Consider the following 17243-nt stretch of genomic DNA (forward strand, 5'->3'; position numbering starts at 1 on the left):
CATTATTTTTTAGTGCCAGTTAAAAGGCGAGTACTAACTGCAATCGAGCGATTGAGGCCTGGTTCATTCCAACGCAGAGGGAGTTGCAGTAGTCCAAACGTGATGAAATAAAAGCATGGATTACCCGCTCAAAGTCGTTAAAAGACAAAACTGATTACATTTTTGCTAAAAGTCTTGATGATAAAAACTCGATCGTACAACGGTAGTTAGTCTGATGTTCCAATTTAAAATCATTGTCAAACTTAAAACCAAGATTTGTGACAGTGGGTTTTAAATAAGGCATCAGGGGGTCCATGTCACTGGGGGGAGCATTCTGTTCTGAAGAAATAGCGATGGTTGAAGGACCGGAATTGACGCTGTGGTGCATTTGCTTACATGCGAGTTGAAAAATAAAGCTCATGTTGATCCACGCTGATGTCTGTATCTCCTCTACTTAACAGCTATTAAATGATTAGAACAAATATATTACACTATATACATCCATTCATACATTATATCACTTTAATTTATTTTCACGGGGAAAAAAACACTCATTCTTAAGGTGTTGCGACTTTTATTTTATTTTGTAGGAGTAAACGACTTCCTCCCGGGCGACTGCCTTTGTTTTCACTTTATCGAAGTGAAGTGAAGTGAATTATATTTATATAGCGCTTTGTGACTCAAAGCGCTTTTACATAGTGAAACCCAATATCTAAGTTACATTTAAACCAGTGTGGGTGGCACTGGGAGCAGGTGGGTAAAGTGTCTTGCCCAAGAACACAACGGCAGTGACTAGGAAGGCGGAAGCGGGGATCGAACCTGGAACCCTCAAGTTGCTGGCACGGCCACTCTACCAACCGAGCTATACCGCCCGTAAGTGCGCGTGCAAGTGACATCGAGGCCACATTGGGGCAGGAGTGTAATAAAAATCACATTTTACTTGCACTGTAAACAGTCAGCTGGAAAAAAATCCGATTTAAAAAAATCCGATTTTGGCCTCTTTGGCCTGCAGTGTAAACGTAGTCAAAGTCCTCTTTAGTCTGTTGGAAGAGGTAAACATACCTGCCAACTTTTGAAATCAGAAAAACCTAGTAGCCAGAGTCCAGGGGCCGCAGGCCCCGGTAGGTCCAGGACAAAGTCCTGGTGGGGGGTTCAGGGGCCCCGACGCAAAATGATTATTAGCATTCAGACAGGTTAAAATGTTGCTAAAACCATCACTTTTCTATCAGTCACAGTGACTTTTCAAAACAAAAATATTACAGCAAAAATCATATGGGTTGATTGACATGTTTATTCTGTAAGCTAACTTCAATAGTTTGAAATTATTTTGACAGTTAATGCCAGTTATCCTGTCAACCTTTCACAAGACTTCAATTTGTTAATTGAAAGTATAAACAGTATAAACACTTTTTACAGTAAACAAATGGTAAAACAGTACTAAACAATTCCATTAAAAAAAAAATTGGTGTCATTATTAACTTTCTGTCCAAGCTTGTATAATCTACTGCCTTGTTCAATTGTAAAAAATATTCTGTGCCTAAAATTCACATTTCTATCACAATTATCATACTGTAAACATGGTAAGCTAACTTCATTAAAATTAATAGTCCTGTCAATAGCATGGAATTACAATTCAAATGTAGTTTTTTTGCAAGCCTTTCAAAAGAATTCAAAATATGAAAAATTCATGAAAATTAATTTAAGCCATCAAACACTTGAAAAGTGGCACATCACATCTCTAATGTAATCATTTTAACTTTTCAACAGAAATAGCACTGCAAAAATATTAAGGACATACTTCTGTATTTTGGTAGTTATGCTGTCAACATTTAACAAGATTTCTTCAACTTGGACTTGAAAGCATAAATAGTATAAACACTTTTAACAGTATAACAGTACTAAACAATTCCAATAGATAACATTGGTGTCTTTACCTTTTTGTGGCTAAAATCCCAATTTATTCTAGTCCATGCTCAATTATTACCTCCGTAAATAAAACTTCGGCATTTATCACATCCAAAGAATCTGTTTGGGCGACGAAAAACGTTGAAAGTTTTCCACTTGTATCGCTAGCAACGGCATTAGACTTGTGTTTTTTTGTCCCAACGTGGTCTTTTACATCGCTAATTCCTCCGTGTCCGATCGAAAAATCTTGTCTGCACAAGGTGCAATTCGCGTAGTTTTCACCCTTTTTGGAACGGATAATTATTCCCGGATAGGCTTTTGAATATTCTTCACGGAATGACTGCAGTTTTCTTTTCGGTTTAAGACTCGTTTCTCCGGCTGATTCCATGATCGTTCGCTCGTTTGGAAACAATGGCAACAGGTACCTCGTGCTTGGCAGCGGTGCTATAAATAGCCTCGCGCATGGCATTCAGAATGGCTCCTTAGGTAGTTACGGGAAGCAGTGTCGATTGTCATTGTTGTTACGCGATTTCGTGAATAAAACTTAAAAAAAAATTTTTTTTTAATTAATGAAAAACAGTATTTTTTTATCACTGCAACCGTAACCCGGAATAGGTTGATGAAAACCGTACTAATTACGGGAAAACCGGAGTAGTTGGCAGGTATGGGTAAAGGCATTACTACATTATTTTATAAAATTACTGGTGTTGTTTGTAATACTGTACATTCTATTGTACCCTTTTTCAAACAATATTTCTAATCTAAAAGTTAATTTTTCCTTTTGAAATACAGGTTACATGTTAAATTTGTGGTGTTTTAGGGGGACCAAGCACAAATCAATTTCAATCTTCAGTGGGCAGCTTGGAGTTACGAGCTCGGTCATGGAACCAACGGAGATCGTAGGTTGAGGTACTACTGTATATTAAAAAAAACTTGATTTTGGTGGCTGCCTTCAAATACTTTACCTCCACTTGTGACAATGCAGAGCGTGTTTCCTTCATCGTAGACGTTCACAGAGTAGTTGAGCATCTCCGCACTCCCCAACGTCGCGTACTTCTGCGACTCTCTGTAGGAGCTCAGCACAGTGCACTTGGACAGTTCTCCACACTCAGATGTGTCCACTACAGCTCTTAAGGGGAAATCAGCAACATTGGGACATTAGTTACCATTACCAGGACGACTAAATATACTGGAAAGACGTACCTAAACGTGACACCATCGTGCCAAAGAACGCAGTCGTATACAGGACCAGGATCACTGTATTTCTTTTCTAGAGACAGAAGCAGCTCTGATTGACTTTGCAGCTCTTCTTTCTGTAACTTTTCTACCTAGAGACAGAAGGCGGGTTTATTGACAAGGGAGTTTAAGAAGATAAGCACTAAGCAGTGTAAATTTTGTTGACTATTTTCCCCTGACTAAAATCTATCCATCCATTTTCTACAGCGTGTCCCTTTCGGGGTCGCAGGGGGTGCTGGAGCCTATCTCAGCTGCATTCGGGCGGAAGGCGGGTACACCCTGGACAAGTCTCCACCTCATCGCAGAGCCAACACAGATAGACAGACAACATTCACACACTAGGGCCAATTTAGTGTTGCCAATCAATCTATCCCCAGGTGCATGTTTTTGGAGGTGGGAGGAAGAACATGCAAACTCCACACAGAAAGATCCCGAGCCCAGGATCAAATTCAGGACCTAAACTCAAAATAAATGTAGACTACGATGTGTTCACCTGGGAGTCGGGACTCGGAAAGAGAAAAGGCCACATTTCACTATTGTCGCTATGGCTCGCTATTCGTAGCTTACCGAAGTCGTACTAAAACTAAAACTGATTTTTGAGCGCTGTGTGTAATGTTCTATATTTTCAATGGAACATATACAATTTTTGTGTTCTTTACTTGAGTCATATTGCAGTCTACAGGTATCTCTTATGTGTGACTGCCATCATATTGCAGTCTACACGTATCTTTTATGTGTGACTGCCATCTACTGGTCATATTGCAGTCTACAGGTAACTCTTATGTGTGACTGCCATCATATTGCAGTCTACATGTATCTCTTATGTGTGACTGCCATCTACTGGCCATATTGCAGTCTACAGGTATCTCTTATGTGTGACTGCCATCATATTGCAGTCTACACGTATCACTTATGTGTGACTGCCATCTACTGGCCATATTGCAGTCTACAGGTATCTCTTATGTGTGACTGCCATCATATTGCAGTCTACACGTATCTCTTATGTGTGACTGCCATCTACTGGCCATATTGCAGTCTACAGGTATCTCTTATGTGTGACTGCCATCATATTGCAGTCTACACGTATCTCTTATGTGTGACTGCCATCTACTGGTCATATTGCAGTCTACAGGTATCTCTTATGTGTGACTGCCATCATATTGCAGTCTACACGTATCACTTATGTGTGACTGCCATCTACTGGTCATATTGCAGTCTACAGGTATCTCTTATGTGTGACTGCCATCATATTGCAGTCTACACGTATCTCTTATGTGTGACTGCCATCTACTGGCCATATTGCAGTCTACAGGTATCTCTTATGTGTGACTGCCATCATATTGCAGTCTACACGTATCTCTTATGTGTGACTGCCATCTACTGGTCATATTGCAGTCTACAAGTATCTATTATGTGTGACTGCCATCATATTGCAGTCTCCACGTATCACTTATGTGTGACTGCCATCTACTGGCCATATTGCAGTCAACAGGTATCGCTTATGTGTGACTGCCATCATATTGCAGTCTACACGTATCTCTTATGTGTGACTGCCATCTACTGGCCATATTGCAGTCTACAGGTATCTCTTATGTGCGTCTGCCATCATATTGCAGTCTACACGTATCTCTTATGTGTGACTGCCATCTACTGGTCATATTGCAGTCTACAAGTGATCTATTATGTGTGACTGCCATCATATTGCAGTCTCCACGTATCACTTATGTGTGACTGCCATCTACTGGCCATATTGCAGTCAACAGGTATCGCTTATGTGTGACTGCCATCATATTGCAGTCTACACGTATCTCTTATGTGTGACTGCCATCTACTGGCCATATTGCAGTCTACAGGTATCTCTTATGTGCGACTGCCATCATATTGCAGTCTACGCGTATCTCTTATGTGTGACTGCCATCTACTGGCCATATTGCAGTCTACAGGTATCTCTTATGTGTGACTGCCATCATATTGCAGTCTACGCGTATCTCTTATGTGTGACTGCCATCTACTGGCCATATTGCAGTCTACAGGTATCTCTTATGTGTGACTGCCATCATATTGCAGTCTACACGTACCGTATTTTCCGCACTATTAGCCGCACCTAAAAACCACAAATTTACTCAAAAGCTGACAGTGCGCCTTATAACCCGGTGCGCTTTATATATGGATTAATATTAAGATTCATTTTCATAAAGTTTCGGTCTCGCAACTACGGTAAACAGCCGCCATCTTTTTTCCCCGTAGAAGAGGAAGTGCTTCTTCTTCTACGCAAGCAACCGCCAAGGTAAGCACCCGCCCCCATAGAACAGGAAGCGCTTCTTCTTCTACTGTAAGCAACCACCCGCCCGCGTAGAAGAAGAAGAAGCGCGCGGATATTACGTTTCATTTCCTTTGTGTGTTTACATCTGTAAAGACCACAAAATGGCTCCTACTAAGCGACAGGTTTCCGGTTCATGAAAAGACGCAATCTCTCCATCCGCACACGGACTACTATTTCACAGCAACTGCCTAAAGACTTTCAAGAAAAGCTGGCTACTTTCCGTGCATATTGTAAAAACAAGATAGCTGAAAAAAAGATCCGGCCAGAGAACATTATCAACATGGACGAGGTTCCACTGACTTTTGATATTCCTGTGAACCGCACTGTGGATACAACGGGAGCACGTACGGTGAATATTCGCACCACAGGGAATGAGAAGTCATCCTTCACTGTGGTTCTAGCTTGCCATGCTAATGGCCAGAAACTTCCACCCATGGTGATATTCAAAAGGAAGACCTTGCCAAAAGAGACCTTTCCAGCCGGCGTCATCATAAAAGCTAACTCGAAGGGATGAATGGATGAAGAAAAGATGAGCGAGTGGTTTAGGTAAGTTTACGCGAAGAGGCCGCGTGGCTTTTTTCACGCAGCTCCGTCCATGTTGATATACGACTCCATGCGCGCCCACATCACGCTGGTTTTTAATATATTATTAAAGTTTGACTGACCTATCTGACTGTTTTTTTGACATTCCTTTAGCGCAGTTAGATGCGGCTTACAACACGGCGGCTTATAGGTGGACAAAGTTTTGAAATATGCCATTCATTGAAGGCGCGGCTTATAACCCAGGGCGCCTTATGGTGCGGAAAATACGGTATCTCTTATGTGTGACTGCCATCATATTGCAGTCTACACGTATCTCTTATGTGTGACTACCATCTACTGGTCATATTGCAGTCTACAGGTATCTCTTATGTGTGACTGCCATCATATTGCAGTCTACACGTATCTCTTATGTGTGACTGCCATCTACTGGTCACACTTATCATTTCACCATGTACCAAATGAAATAGCTTCGAGGTCGGTAAGCACAACCAAAATTATTCCGTACATTAGGCACACCGGGCTATAAAGCGCACTGTCGAGTTTTGAGAAAATGAAGGATTTTAAGTGCGCCTTATAACCCGAAAAATACGGTTCTAGCTCAAAATGACCGGTCAGTACTGCTAATATATGAGGACTTTATTAAATGATAAAAACACAGCATAGAAAGCCGACTGTTCCAAAGACTAAAACACACAATCTGATCAAGAAACTTTATGAAGCTGAAATACAAAAGAAAATCCCCTAAAGATATTTATTCACATTGACACTGCATCATTCCTAGCCATAAACTCATGCTACGTTTATGTTCAACAAATGTTTTGCAGGTAGCATAAATAAAAGGTGACATTTAGTTGACTGAAACTAAATCAATTTAGATGACCTAAGTTTGACTAAAACTAAAATACAGTTTTGTCGGAAGAATATGACCGAAATTAAAATCAGTTGTCAGAATTAACACCGGCACCCAGGGAGAATGCAGATGACACAAACAAGTCGGTCTGACCTGGGATGGGGTCGGGTGGGCGAGATCAAACTCCTCAGTCTTGCGACAGGCATCGGCCATCGCTGCTCGGTGTGCTGGGTCCCACACCTTCTCCTTTCGCTCTTTCTGGTGGAAAATATCATCACGCAAACGTCAATAAAGAAAAATATGTCCCACATTTGTGGTTTGCATCATCGGTCTCATTACCTATGTCAATTGACTTGATCAGGAAGAATGTGTACTGTGTTCTAATAGTAATATTGCACAGGTATCAAACTCAAGGCCCGGGGACCAGATCTGGCCTGCCACATCAATTTGTGTGGCCCCCGAAAAGGTGGAAATAATGTGTTAATAAAGTACCTTATCTTTTCTTAATAAATGTATTACAAAAATAAATGTACTGTACGCAATTATCATATTTTTCGGACTATAAGTCGCAGTTTTTTTCATAGTTTGGCCGACTTATGTGTGAAATTATTAATACATTACCGTAAAACGGTCATCTACTGGCAGCTATGGCTGCCAAACGAAAACCATAAAACTAAAGTAAAACATTGTAAACCAAATAATGATCAAAAACATTATATTTACGGAATATTTCATGAAACGTTTTGCGGAAAAATATCGTAATTTTGCAGATTTTTACTAAATTATTAAGATCAACCACCTTTAATAAAGTGACGATGCAAACAGTTCTGCAGAAAAATACCTTTATTCTACAGAGTTTTTCCAAATTATTACGATCAAACACCTTTAATGAAGTGACAATGCTGGCAGTTCCACAGAAAAATACCATTATTTTACAGATTTTTTCTGAATTATTAAGATCAACCACCTTTAATAAAGTGACGATGCTAACAGTTCTGCAGAAAAATACCTTTATTCTAGTTAGATTGTTAGTATGGACATAGACTTTTATATAACAAGCTACATATTTAATGAAAGATAATTACTGTAATTTTACATGAATTTGAAAGTAATTTAAGAAAACAGAAAATGCTATGTATAATTAATTTGGTATTTTTCTGTAAAAAAAAATAGAAATATACATAGTTTGTCATTACTGGCATATTACTTAAAATAACAGGCGGATTGTTTATTTACAGATGTCTTCAATTCTACAGTTTTATAAACTATTTAAAAAAGAAAAAGAAAAATTACAGTAGAAATTTAGAGTACATTAACCATGAAAATAGGATTTATTTTTTTTACAGTGTATATATCGGTATCGGTTGATATCAAATAATATTATTTAGCTCATTCACGTAAGAGACTAGACCAGGGGTCGGCAACCCAAAATGTTGAAAGAGCCATATTGGACCAAAAATACAAAAACAAATCTGTCTGGAGCCGCAAAAAAATTAAAAGCCATATTACATACAGATAGTGTGTCATGAGATATAAATTTAATTAAGAGGACTTAAAGGAAACTAAATGAGCTCAAATATAGCTACAAACGAGGCATAATAATGCAATATGTACATATAGCTAGCCTAAATAGCATGTTAGCATCGATTAGCTTGCAGTCATGCAGTGACCAAATATGCCCGATTAGCACTCCCCACAAGTCAATAACATCAACAAAACTCACCTTTATACATTCATGCACAACGTTAAAAGTTTGGTGGACAAAATGAGACAGAAAAAGAAGTGGCATAAAACACGTCCTAGAAAGTCCGAGAAAGTTATACATGTAAACAAACTACGGTGAGTTCAAGGACCGCCAAAATTAGTAGGACAAAACGGCGCTCGCCAAATACTCGAATCAGTGAAACATGTTTAATATAAACAGTGGGATTTATAACAATTAGGGAGGTTTGTGTCATGTTTGGCCTCCTACAGAAACCATATTAAAACAAAATTTTATTTTTTTTCCCCCTCATCTTTTTCCATTTTTCATACATCTTTGAAAAAGCTCCAGGGAGCCACTAGGGCGACGCTAAAGAGCCGCGGGTTGCCGACCCCTGGACTAGACGTATAAGATTTCATGGGATTTAGCGATTAGGAGTGACAGATTGTTTGGTAAACGTATAGCATGTTCTATATGTTATAGTTATTTGAATGACTCTTACCATAATATGTTACGTTAACATACCAGTTGGTTATTTATGCCTCATATAACGTACACTTATTCAGCCTGTTGTTCACTATTCTTTATTTATTTTAAATTGCCTTTCAAATGTCTACTCTTGGTGTTGGCTTTTATCAAATAAAAATGCGACTTCTACTCCAGTGCGACTTATGTTTTTTTCCTTTTTTATTATGCATTTTCGACCGGTGCGATTTATACTCCGAAAAATACGGTACATATATTTACACTTTAATAATCTCTGAGAATAAAACTAAATATTATATCATCATATATTTAAAAACATTGTTTTTGTTCAAATAAAGATTAATACTTAAATATCTGCTTGACTTATGATTTTGATCCAACAAATTGTTTCATGCAAAAATTTTACAATAACATTTTTTACAGTAAAATCCACTTTTGTACCGTTATTCAATATAGAGTAATAATACACTATAAAAACAACATTTTACGGCATGAAAAACTAGCATTAATTTTCCCGTAAAAAAATTGTGTTAACGTTTTTCAATTCCATTCAATTCCATTTACTTATTTATTTTATATGCTGTAAAAGAAAAAACCTGCAAATATTACAGTACAATTGTGGTGACTGAGCTGACAGTTTTTAACAGTACAATTTAAAGATTTTTTTTGTACAGCGTACATAAAAAAAGACATAATAATCAAATACATAGACAATTAAAGCTGCAAGCAACATTGGTCGGGCCCGCGTATTTGGCAGGTGCTAGTCCTAAGTGTCCCAATACTTTTGTCTACTTTTAGTCTGAAGTGTCCCAAGACTTTTGTCTAGTGTACCTACCATGTCTGCATTGTGTGGGCACGTTGGTGCTTCCTGCTTTTAAGCAGCCATCTTAAAAAAACAGCAGCGCAGCAGCATCAGCGCAGAGGTTCTTTGAAGGGTCATAAAATCCAAACCGGAGCAGGTATTACAACTCTTTCGTCAACTTTTAATCAGAAGGGTTTAATCTCTCTCCTAGTTTGAAGCCGAAACAACAAACGCGCTCAGAGGAGATAATGTTTGAAGAAAGGTGACCGGTTTTTACAAAATTTTTGTTTTGAAGGGGGAATAGCAAACTTCCTGTTGATTTTTGCTGGGGGTTGTCAATCTATGAAATGTAGGTCTAAGTGAGACCTACATAGAGGTATTTGTTTCATGTCTCTCCGACCTTCCCAGTGGGAGTTACAGGCAGTTTTGTCATTTTTTTTCTTCCGAGGAGCAGTTTTTTCTGTGTTTTATTAAAAAATTGCGGTAGAGCGCAATTTTGAGATTTGGGGTTAGGTTTTTTTATTAGATCGCAATTTCTGCCAGTCTTGATGTGTGCGTTCAGTTTGGTGAGTTTTGAAGCATGTTAAGGGGGTCAAATTACAGCTCAAAGAGGCAAAAGTGACTGTTTTTAGTACTTTTTTGTCTTGAAGGGAGAATTGCCAACTTTCTGTTGATTTCTGCCCGATGTTGTACAATTATGAAATGTAGGTGTAAGTCAGACCTACATAAAGAATTTTGTTTCATGTCTCTCCGACCTTTCTAGTGGGAGTTACAGGCAGTCTAGTTTTTTTTTTTTCCTAGGGTGCGCTAGAGCGCAATTTTGAGTTTTGGGGTTTGGTTTTTTAATTAAAAGACAATTTTCGCAGGTCCTGATGTGTGGGTCAAATATGGTGAGTTTTGAAGCATGTTAAGTGGGTCAAATTAGTGCTCAAAGAGGCGGCGGAATAATAATAATAATAATAATAATAATAATAAAACCTTAGAAAAACAATAGGTCCTTATGTCCCATTGCATAAGGACTCCCTTCGGGAGTCCTTTTGCAATGGGCCATGCGGGCCCTAATTATATATATACACATTTATAATAATACTGTATATTATTCACTGTTAAAAGCGTCCCTCTGAGCGCAACCATAATTGCGACGTGGCCCTCAATGAAAACGAGTTTGACACGTCTGTTTTGGATGAAGATGAATAAAGTCGTGCACAAAAGCACATGGATATGTATTGCACAATGATAAAGTGATATTCAGAAAACAACCCATGCACAGTGAGAAAGAGGAACAATGCTATACTTTCCTACCTGTATTCTTTCTTTAAGCGCCTTAGGGAAAAACTCATAGCCATTTTTAACTCCAATGTGATACTTCCCTGATGGGTTGACCCAAGTAGGAGGGATCTAAATGACATAAAAAGACAGTGTGAGACATGTAGGAAACCAGAGCGCAACACGTTTATGCAACAATTCAGAAACAGAAATATATTTGAACTGGAATTTAGTGCTGCTGAATATATAAATGCTGTGAATGAATGAATACTGACGAACCGTCAGTATTCTCCCAGAGAGGCCGGTGATTGTCCCATCTTTGGGTTCCACCACTGTGGTCATGTTCACATCACCGCTGCCTGTTGTGTCGATAATATCAACAATCTTTGGCTTCCCGTCTGTGGTCACCTGTCGAAGAAGACACCGACATAAATCACAAATCGGGACATCTTAAATGACAGAAACGGGTCGCACATTGTCTCTACAGAATAACTGTATTGTACGTTCGTCAAGCCTGGCGATAAACGAGACACGACTGTATTAAAGAAAAATTGTCATATTATACTGTTAATTTTGCTAAATTCAAAAAACATTCTTTTTGTCTGTATTTTTATTACTCCAAAACCTGCGAGTCTAATTACATTCTGGCTGGAGTCAAATAGAAAACAAATATATGAGTGTACACAAAGGTTGAGTCGATGCCTTAATTCAATCTTTGTTTATACTATAAAACTCATTGCTGTGTTCATTATTATTATTATTATTAGGGCCCTACTGAAATTGCTGTGTTTATTACTGTTATTATTATTTAAAAAAAATTCAGGGCCCTACTGAAATTGCTGTGTTTATTATTATTATTATTAGGACCCGACTAAAATGGCTGTGTTTATTATTATTATTATTATTATTATTATTATTATTATTATTATTATTATTATTATTAGGGCCCTACTGAAATTGCTGTGTTTATTATTAGTATTATTATTATTAGGGCCCTACTGAAATTGTTGTGTTTATTATTATTATTATTATTATTATTAGGGCCCTACTGAAATTGCTGTGTTTATTATTAGTATTATTATTATTAGGGCCCTACTGAAATTGTTGTGTTTATTATTATTATTATTATTATTATTATTATTAGGGCCCTACTGAAATTGCTGTGTTTATTATTAGTAATATTATTATTATAAGGGCCCTACTGAAATTGCTGTGTTTATTATTATTATTATTAGGGCCCTACTGAAATTGCTGTGTTTATTATAATTTTGTATTATTATCAGGGCCCTACTGAAATTTCTGTGTTTATTATTATTATTAGTATTATCAGGGCCCTACTGAAATTGCTGTGTTTATTATTATTATTATTATCAGGGCCCAACTGAAATTGCTTTGTTTATTATTATCATTATTAGGGACGTACTGAAATTGCTGTGTTTATTATTATTATTACGTTTATTATTATTAATATTATTATCATATCATATCATATTATTATTAGGGCCCTACTGAAATTGCTGTGTTTATTATTATTATTATTATTATTAGGGCCCTACTGAAATTGCTGCGTTTATTATTATTTGTATTATTATCAGGGCCCTACTGAAATTGCTGTGTTTATGATCATCCATCCATCCATCCATTTTCTACCGCTTATTCCCTTTGGGGTCATAATCATTATTATTATTATTATTAGGGCCCTACTGAAATTGTTGTGTTTAACATTATTATAATTATTATTATTATTATTAGGGCCCTACTGAAATTACTGTGTTTATTATTATTATTATTATTATTATTATTATTATTATTATCAGGGCCCAACTGAAATTGCTTTGTTTATTATTATCATTATTAGGGATGTACTGAAATTGCTGTGTTTATTATTATTATTAATATTATTATTATTATAAGGGCCCTACTGAAATCGCTGTGTTATTATTATTATTATTATTACTATTATTATTATTAGGGCCCTACTGAAATTGCTGTTATTATTATTATTTGTATTATTATCAGGGCCCTACTGAAATTGCTGTGTTTATGATCACAATCATTATTACTATTATTATTAGGGACCTACTGAAATTGTTGTGTTTATCATTACTATTATTAATATTATTAGTATAATTATTAGGGCCCTACTGAAATTGCTGTTTATTATTATTATTATTAGGGCCCCACTGAAATTGCTGTTTATTATTATTATTATTAGGGCCCTACTGAAATTGCTGTGTTTATTGTTATTATTATTATAATAATGAAAATTAATTTTACACAAATAAAAACTGGTCATCCCTTATTTTTATTTTTGGGTGTTCTTAGCATAGACGTCACAGTTAAAAATACATATATATATAGTGCTGTATATCGCAACTTCTAAACTATATTTAGCTATATGTAAAAACACAAAATGCTGACGTAAAGCATAAAAAGTAGTTAAAGTGTTGGATGCCAGGCTATTTACGAGTCCGCTACTACCTACTTAGTTATTATTAAGTATCAGTTTGTGTGATCAGCAAATCACTACTGACAACCGGAGTAGACGCGACAAATCAGCTTCTTTCAGTAAATAAAGTTGTCATTGTGACAAATGTAGTTTGGCGGTAGAATGTACGTTAAACGTGCAGCCCAGCGGGCTAGCTAGCTAGCTAGCAAGTGACTGTACACATTACACAGCGTTTAGCCGCAGCTGCCCACTTAGCTCGCATGCTAACTGCCGTTGACGCCGGCCAGCGGTACCTGCATGCCGGGGGCCCCCGGGTCTACGCCGGTGTCCATGATGGCGATGAGCACCCCTCGGCCATCGTACTCGGGGAAGCGGCACAGGTAGGACGCGGCGCCGGTCTCTTTTTTGGGCAGCAGCCCGTGGAAGGGGAACGGCTCCTCGGTAGAATGGGTGGCCATGACTCGGAGAGCGACAATGAAAACACAAGCGGGCAAATGGCAAGAGAGACCAGTAAGTTGTTAAAGGGCCAGTGCCACCTCCCTCCCTGTCACGTGACCCTGAGTTCTTAAAGGGCCAGTGCCACCTCCCTCCCTGTCACGTGACCAGCGAGTTTCTTAAAAGGTACTACCTCTCTGTCAAGTGACCAGCGAGTTTCTTAAAGGGCCAGTGCCACCTCCCTGTCACGTGACCAGCGAGTTTCCAAAAAGAACAGTACACCTCCTGTCAAGTGACCAGGGGGTCCTTTTTTTTTCTTTTTTTTGTTGTTGTTGAATTTTTAAACCTTTATTTATAAATTGCAACATTTACAAACATCCATCCATCTATCCATCCATTTCTACCGCTTATTCTCTTCGGGGTCGCGGGGGGCGCTGGAGCCCATCTCAGCTACAATCACAATAGAGAAATAATAATAATCAAAATAAGTACAAAAACAGTACAAAAACTCAATAAAGTAACTAAAATAGAATGCAATATATATATATATATATATATATATATATATATATATATATATATATATATATATATATATATATATATATTAGAGATGCGCGGATAGGCAATTATTTCATCCGCAACCGCATCAGAAAGTCGTCAACCATCCGCAATCCACCCGATCTAACATTTGATCAGAACTGCATCCGCCCGCCATCCGCCCGCCATCCGCCCGCACCCGCCCGTTGTTATATATCTAATATAGACGATGCAAGGCATTAGTGAGGTTATAAAGCTTTTGCCTGTTAAAGAAAGGAGACTGATCCAATGCAGCACAGACATTCGCTTGCCACGCTGTCACGACCCAGACGCACACCAGTGCGCAATCATATGGGAGCCGCGCTGAGCGCACCTCCAAGCGCGTCTCGCTGCCGGCGACGGCCGGGTATGGGCCCGAGGCTCCAGCGCCATCCATTTTCAGGGCTAGTTGATTCGGCAGGTGGGTTGTTACACACTCCTTAGCGGGTTCCGACGTCCATGGCCACCGTCCTGCTCTCTATATCAACCAGGGTGAGCCCCACCCCTTTCGTGAGCGCACTGCGCGCGGAGTGACCCCTGTTATGCGCCCCCGGCAACAAGGGTGGCGGGCAGGTAAGCTGCGCGGGCGGAGCGCGCGGAGTGACCCCTGTTACGAGCCCCCAGCCACGGGGGTGGCGGGCAGGTAAGCTGCTTACCTGCTGCGCGTGACGCCGGGCGCGGCGAAGGCGGACGAGGCGGGGTGTCGGTGCGGTGGGCGCGGTGGTGACCCTGGACGTGCGTCGGGCCCTTCTCGCGGATCGCCTCAGCTACGGCTCCCGGTGGGGCCCTCTCGGGGGAAGGGGCCTCGGTCCCGGACCCCGGCGAGGCGTCGGGGGCCTTCTCCGCTCCGTAAAAGTGTCCATCTCTTTTTCTTTTTTTTCTTCTGTTGTGGCATATGCAGCAGGTGCCTGCTTGTTTTTCGTATGTGGGTAACAACATTTAACTATGTATATATATTTCCGAATTGGTTTAACTGCCACCCGCCTGAATCTATTTAAAATCTAATTTTTTTTATTTCAAACGCCCGACCCGAACCGACCCGACCCGCGGATAAAATCTAATTTTTTAAAATTTCATCCGCCCGATCCGCGGATAATCCGCGGACTCCGCGGTTGTGCCCGCAAACCGCGCATCTCTAATATATATATATATATATATATATATAATTTATTTATCTTATTTTATTTATTTTTATTTTTTTTAAAGTACCTTGTCTTCACCATACCTGGTTGTCCAAATTAGGCATAATAATGTGTTAATTCCACGACTGTATATATCGGTTGATATCGGTATCGGTTGATATCGGTAATTAAAGAGTTGGACAATATCGGAATATTGGATATCGGCAAAAAGCCATTGTCGGACATCCCTATAAAATATATATGACTCCATTAATGCGCCCTATAATAATAATAATAATAATAATAATAATAATAATAATAATAATAATAGTATGAATGTTGTCTGTCTATCTGTGTTGGGCCTGCGATGAGGTGGCTACTTGTCCAGGGTGTACCCCGCCTTCCGCCCGAATGCAGCTGAGATGGGCTCCAGCGCACCCCGTGACCCCAAAAAGGGACAAGCGGTAGAAAATGGATGGATATATATATATAAACCAGCGAGTTCTTAAAAGGTCAGTACCGCTTCCCTGTCACGTGACCAGTGAGTTTCCTAAAAGGACAGTACACCTCCTGTCACGTGACCATCGAGTTCTTTTTTTAATTTTTTATTGTATAAACCTCTATTTATAAATTGCAACATTTACAAACAATTGAGAAATAATAATAATCAAAATAAGTACAAAAACAGTACAAAAACAGTACAAAACAGCGCCAGAGGGTTGTAAACTCAATAAAGTAACAAAAATAGAATGCAAAATATATATATATATATATATATATGTATATATATATATATATATATATATATATATATATAAACCAGCGAGTTCTTAAAAGGACAGTACCACTTCCCTGTCACGTGACCAGTGAGTTTCTTAAAAGGACAGTACACCTCACTGTCTTATCAATACATATTTATTTGTCATTTATTTATTTTGAACAAGCTTGAATCGCATTGAATCAATATGTTTTAGATAATGAGCACCGCTACAATTTGACATCATGCTGTAATACATTTGGTCGTTATTACCAACCATCAGAATGAGAAGACAAAGACACACTTTTCTTGAGTAATTTCTATGGAATTGGTTAATCGATTCGAGGGTGGCATCAGTATTAGGTCGATAATATTTAACCCCGTTTGTAGTCACTTCTATATTCATCATAATATTCATATATTATATATTTTGGTACTTTGTCGGCGTCCTCGTTAGTATAGTGGACAGTATCTCCGCCTGTCACGCGGAAGACCGGGGTTCGATTCCCCGACGGGGAGAAATTTTGTTATTCCAATAATTTCCACATTGTCTTATTTATACATGTTATACGTCTAAATATACATATTGCTCTTTTGTTGTGTATAAGGTGTAATACACAGTAATAAGAGTCCATGGCAGATTTATATCACAATATTGGCCGGGCCGCATCTACGGTAGGGGCATGAGGAGGAGGCACAGCCCCCTCAAATCAAAATATTTGAAGTTGAGAAAGTGCATTTTAATATACCAACAAAATTTATATTTTACAAGTTGACATAATTATCCACAGTTGTGGAGAAAAAGTGGTC

The 17243-nt window shown here is 38.6% G+C and overlaps 1 protein-coding gene and 1 non-coding gene across 3 annotated transcripts in view; one reads left to right on the forward strand and one right to left on the reverse strand.

Annotated features, from left to right (window-relative positions):
• tpp2 (tripeptidyl peptidase 2) overlaps window positions 1–14065 on the reverse strand; it is a 59929-nt gene extending 45864 nt beyond the window's left edge. For both annotated transcript variants that reach the window (XM_061974729.2, XM_061974728.2), the window contains exons 1-6: window positions 13835–14065; window positions 11372–11500; window positions 11129–11224; window positions 6990–7094; window positions 3088–3212; window positions 2850–3013 (exon numbers count right to left, since the gene is read on the reverse strand). In XM_061974729.2, coding sequence (XP_061830713.2) covers window positions 2850–3013; window positions 3088–3212; window positions 6990–7094; window positions 11129–11224; window positions 11372–11500; window positions 13835–13999 — 784 coding nt within the window. In that variant the 5' untranslated portion in view covers window positions 14000–14065. The remainder of the gene's footprint in view (window positions 1–2849; window positions 3014–3087; window positions 3213–6989; window positions 7095–11128; window positions 11225–11371; window positions 11501–13834) is intronic.
• A 2815-nt stretch (window positions 14066–16880) lies between these two features.
• Window positions 16881–16952, forward strand: trnad-guc (transfer RNA aspartic acid (anticodon GUC)). The gene has a single exon. It is a non-coding gene; the product is annotated as a tRNA-Asp (tRNA).
• Window positions 16953–17243: the final 291 nt, after the last annotated feature.

This window comes from Nerophis lumbriciformis, linkage group LG15, assembly GCF_033978685.3.
Source record: "Nerophis lumbriciformis linkage group LG15, RoL_Nlum_v2.1, whole genome shotgun sequence".
Classification (NCBI taxonomy): Eukaryota; Metazoa; Chordata; class Actinopteri; order Syngnathiformes; family Syngnathidae; genus Nerophis; species Nerophis lumbriciformis.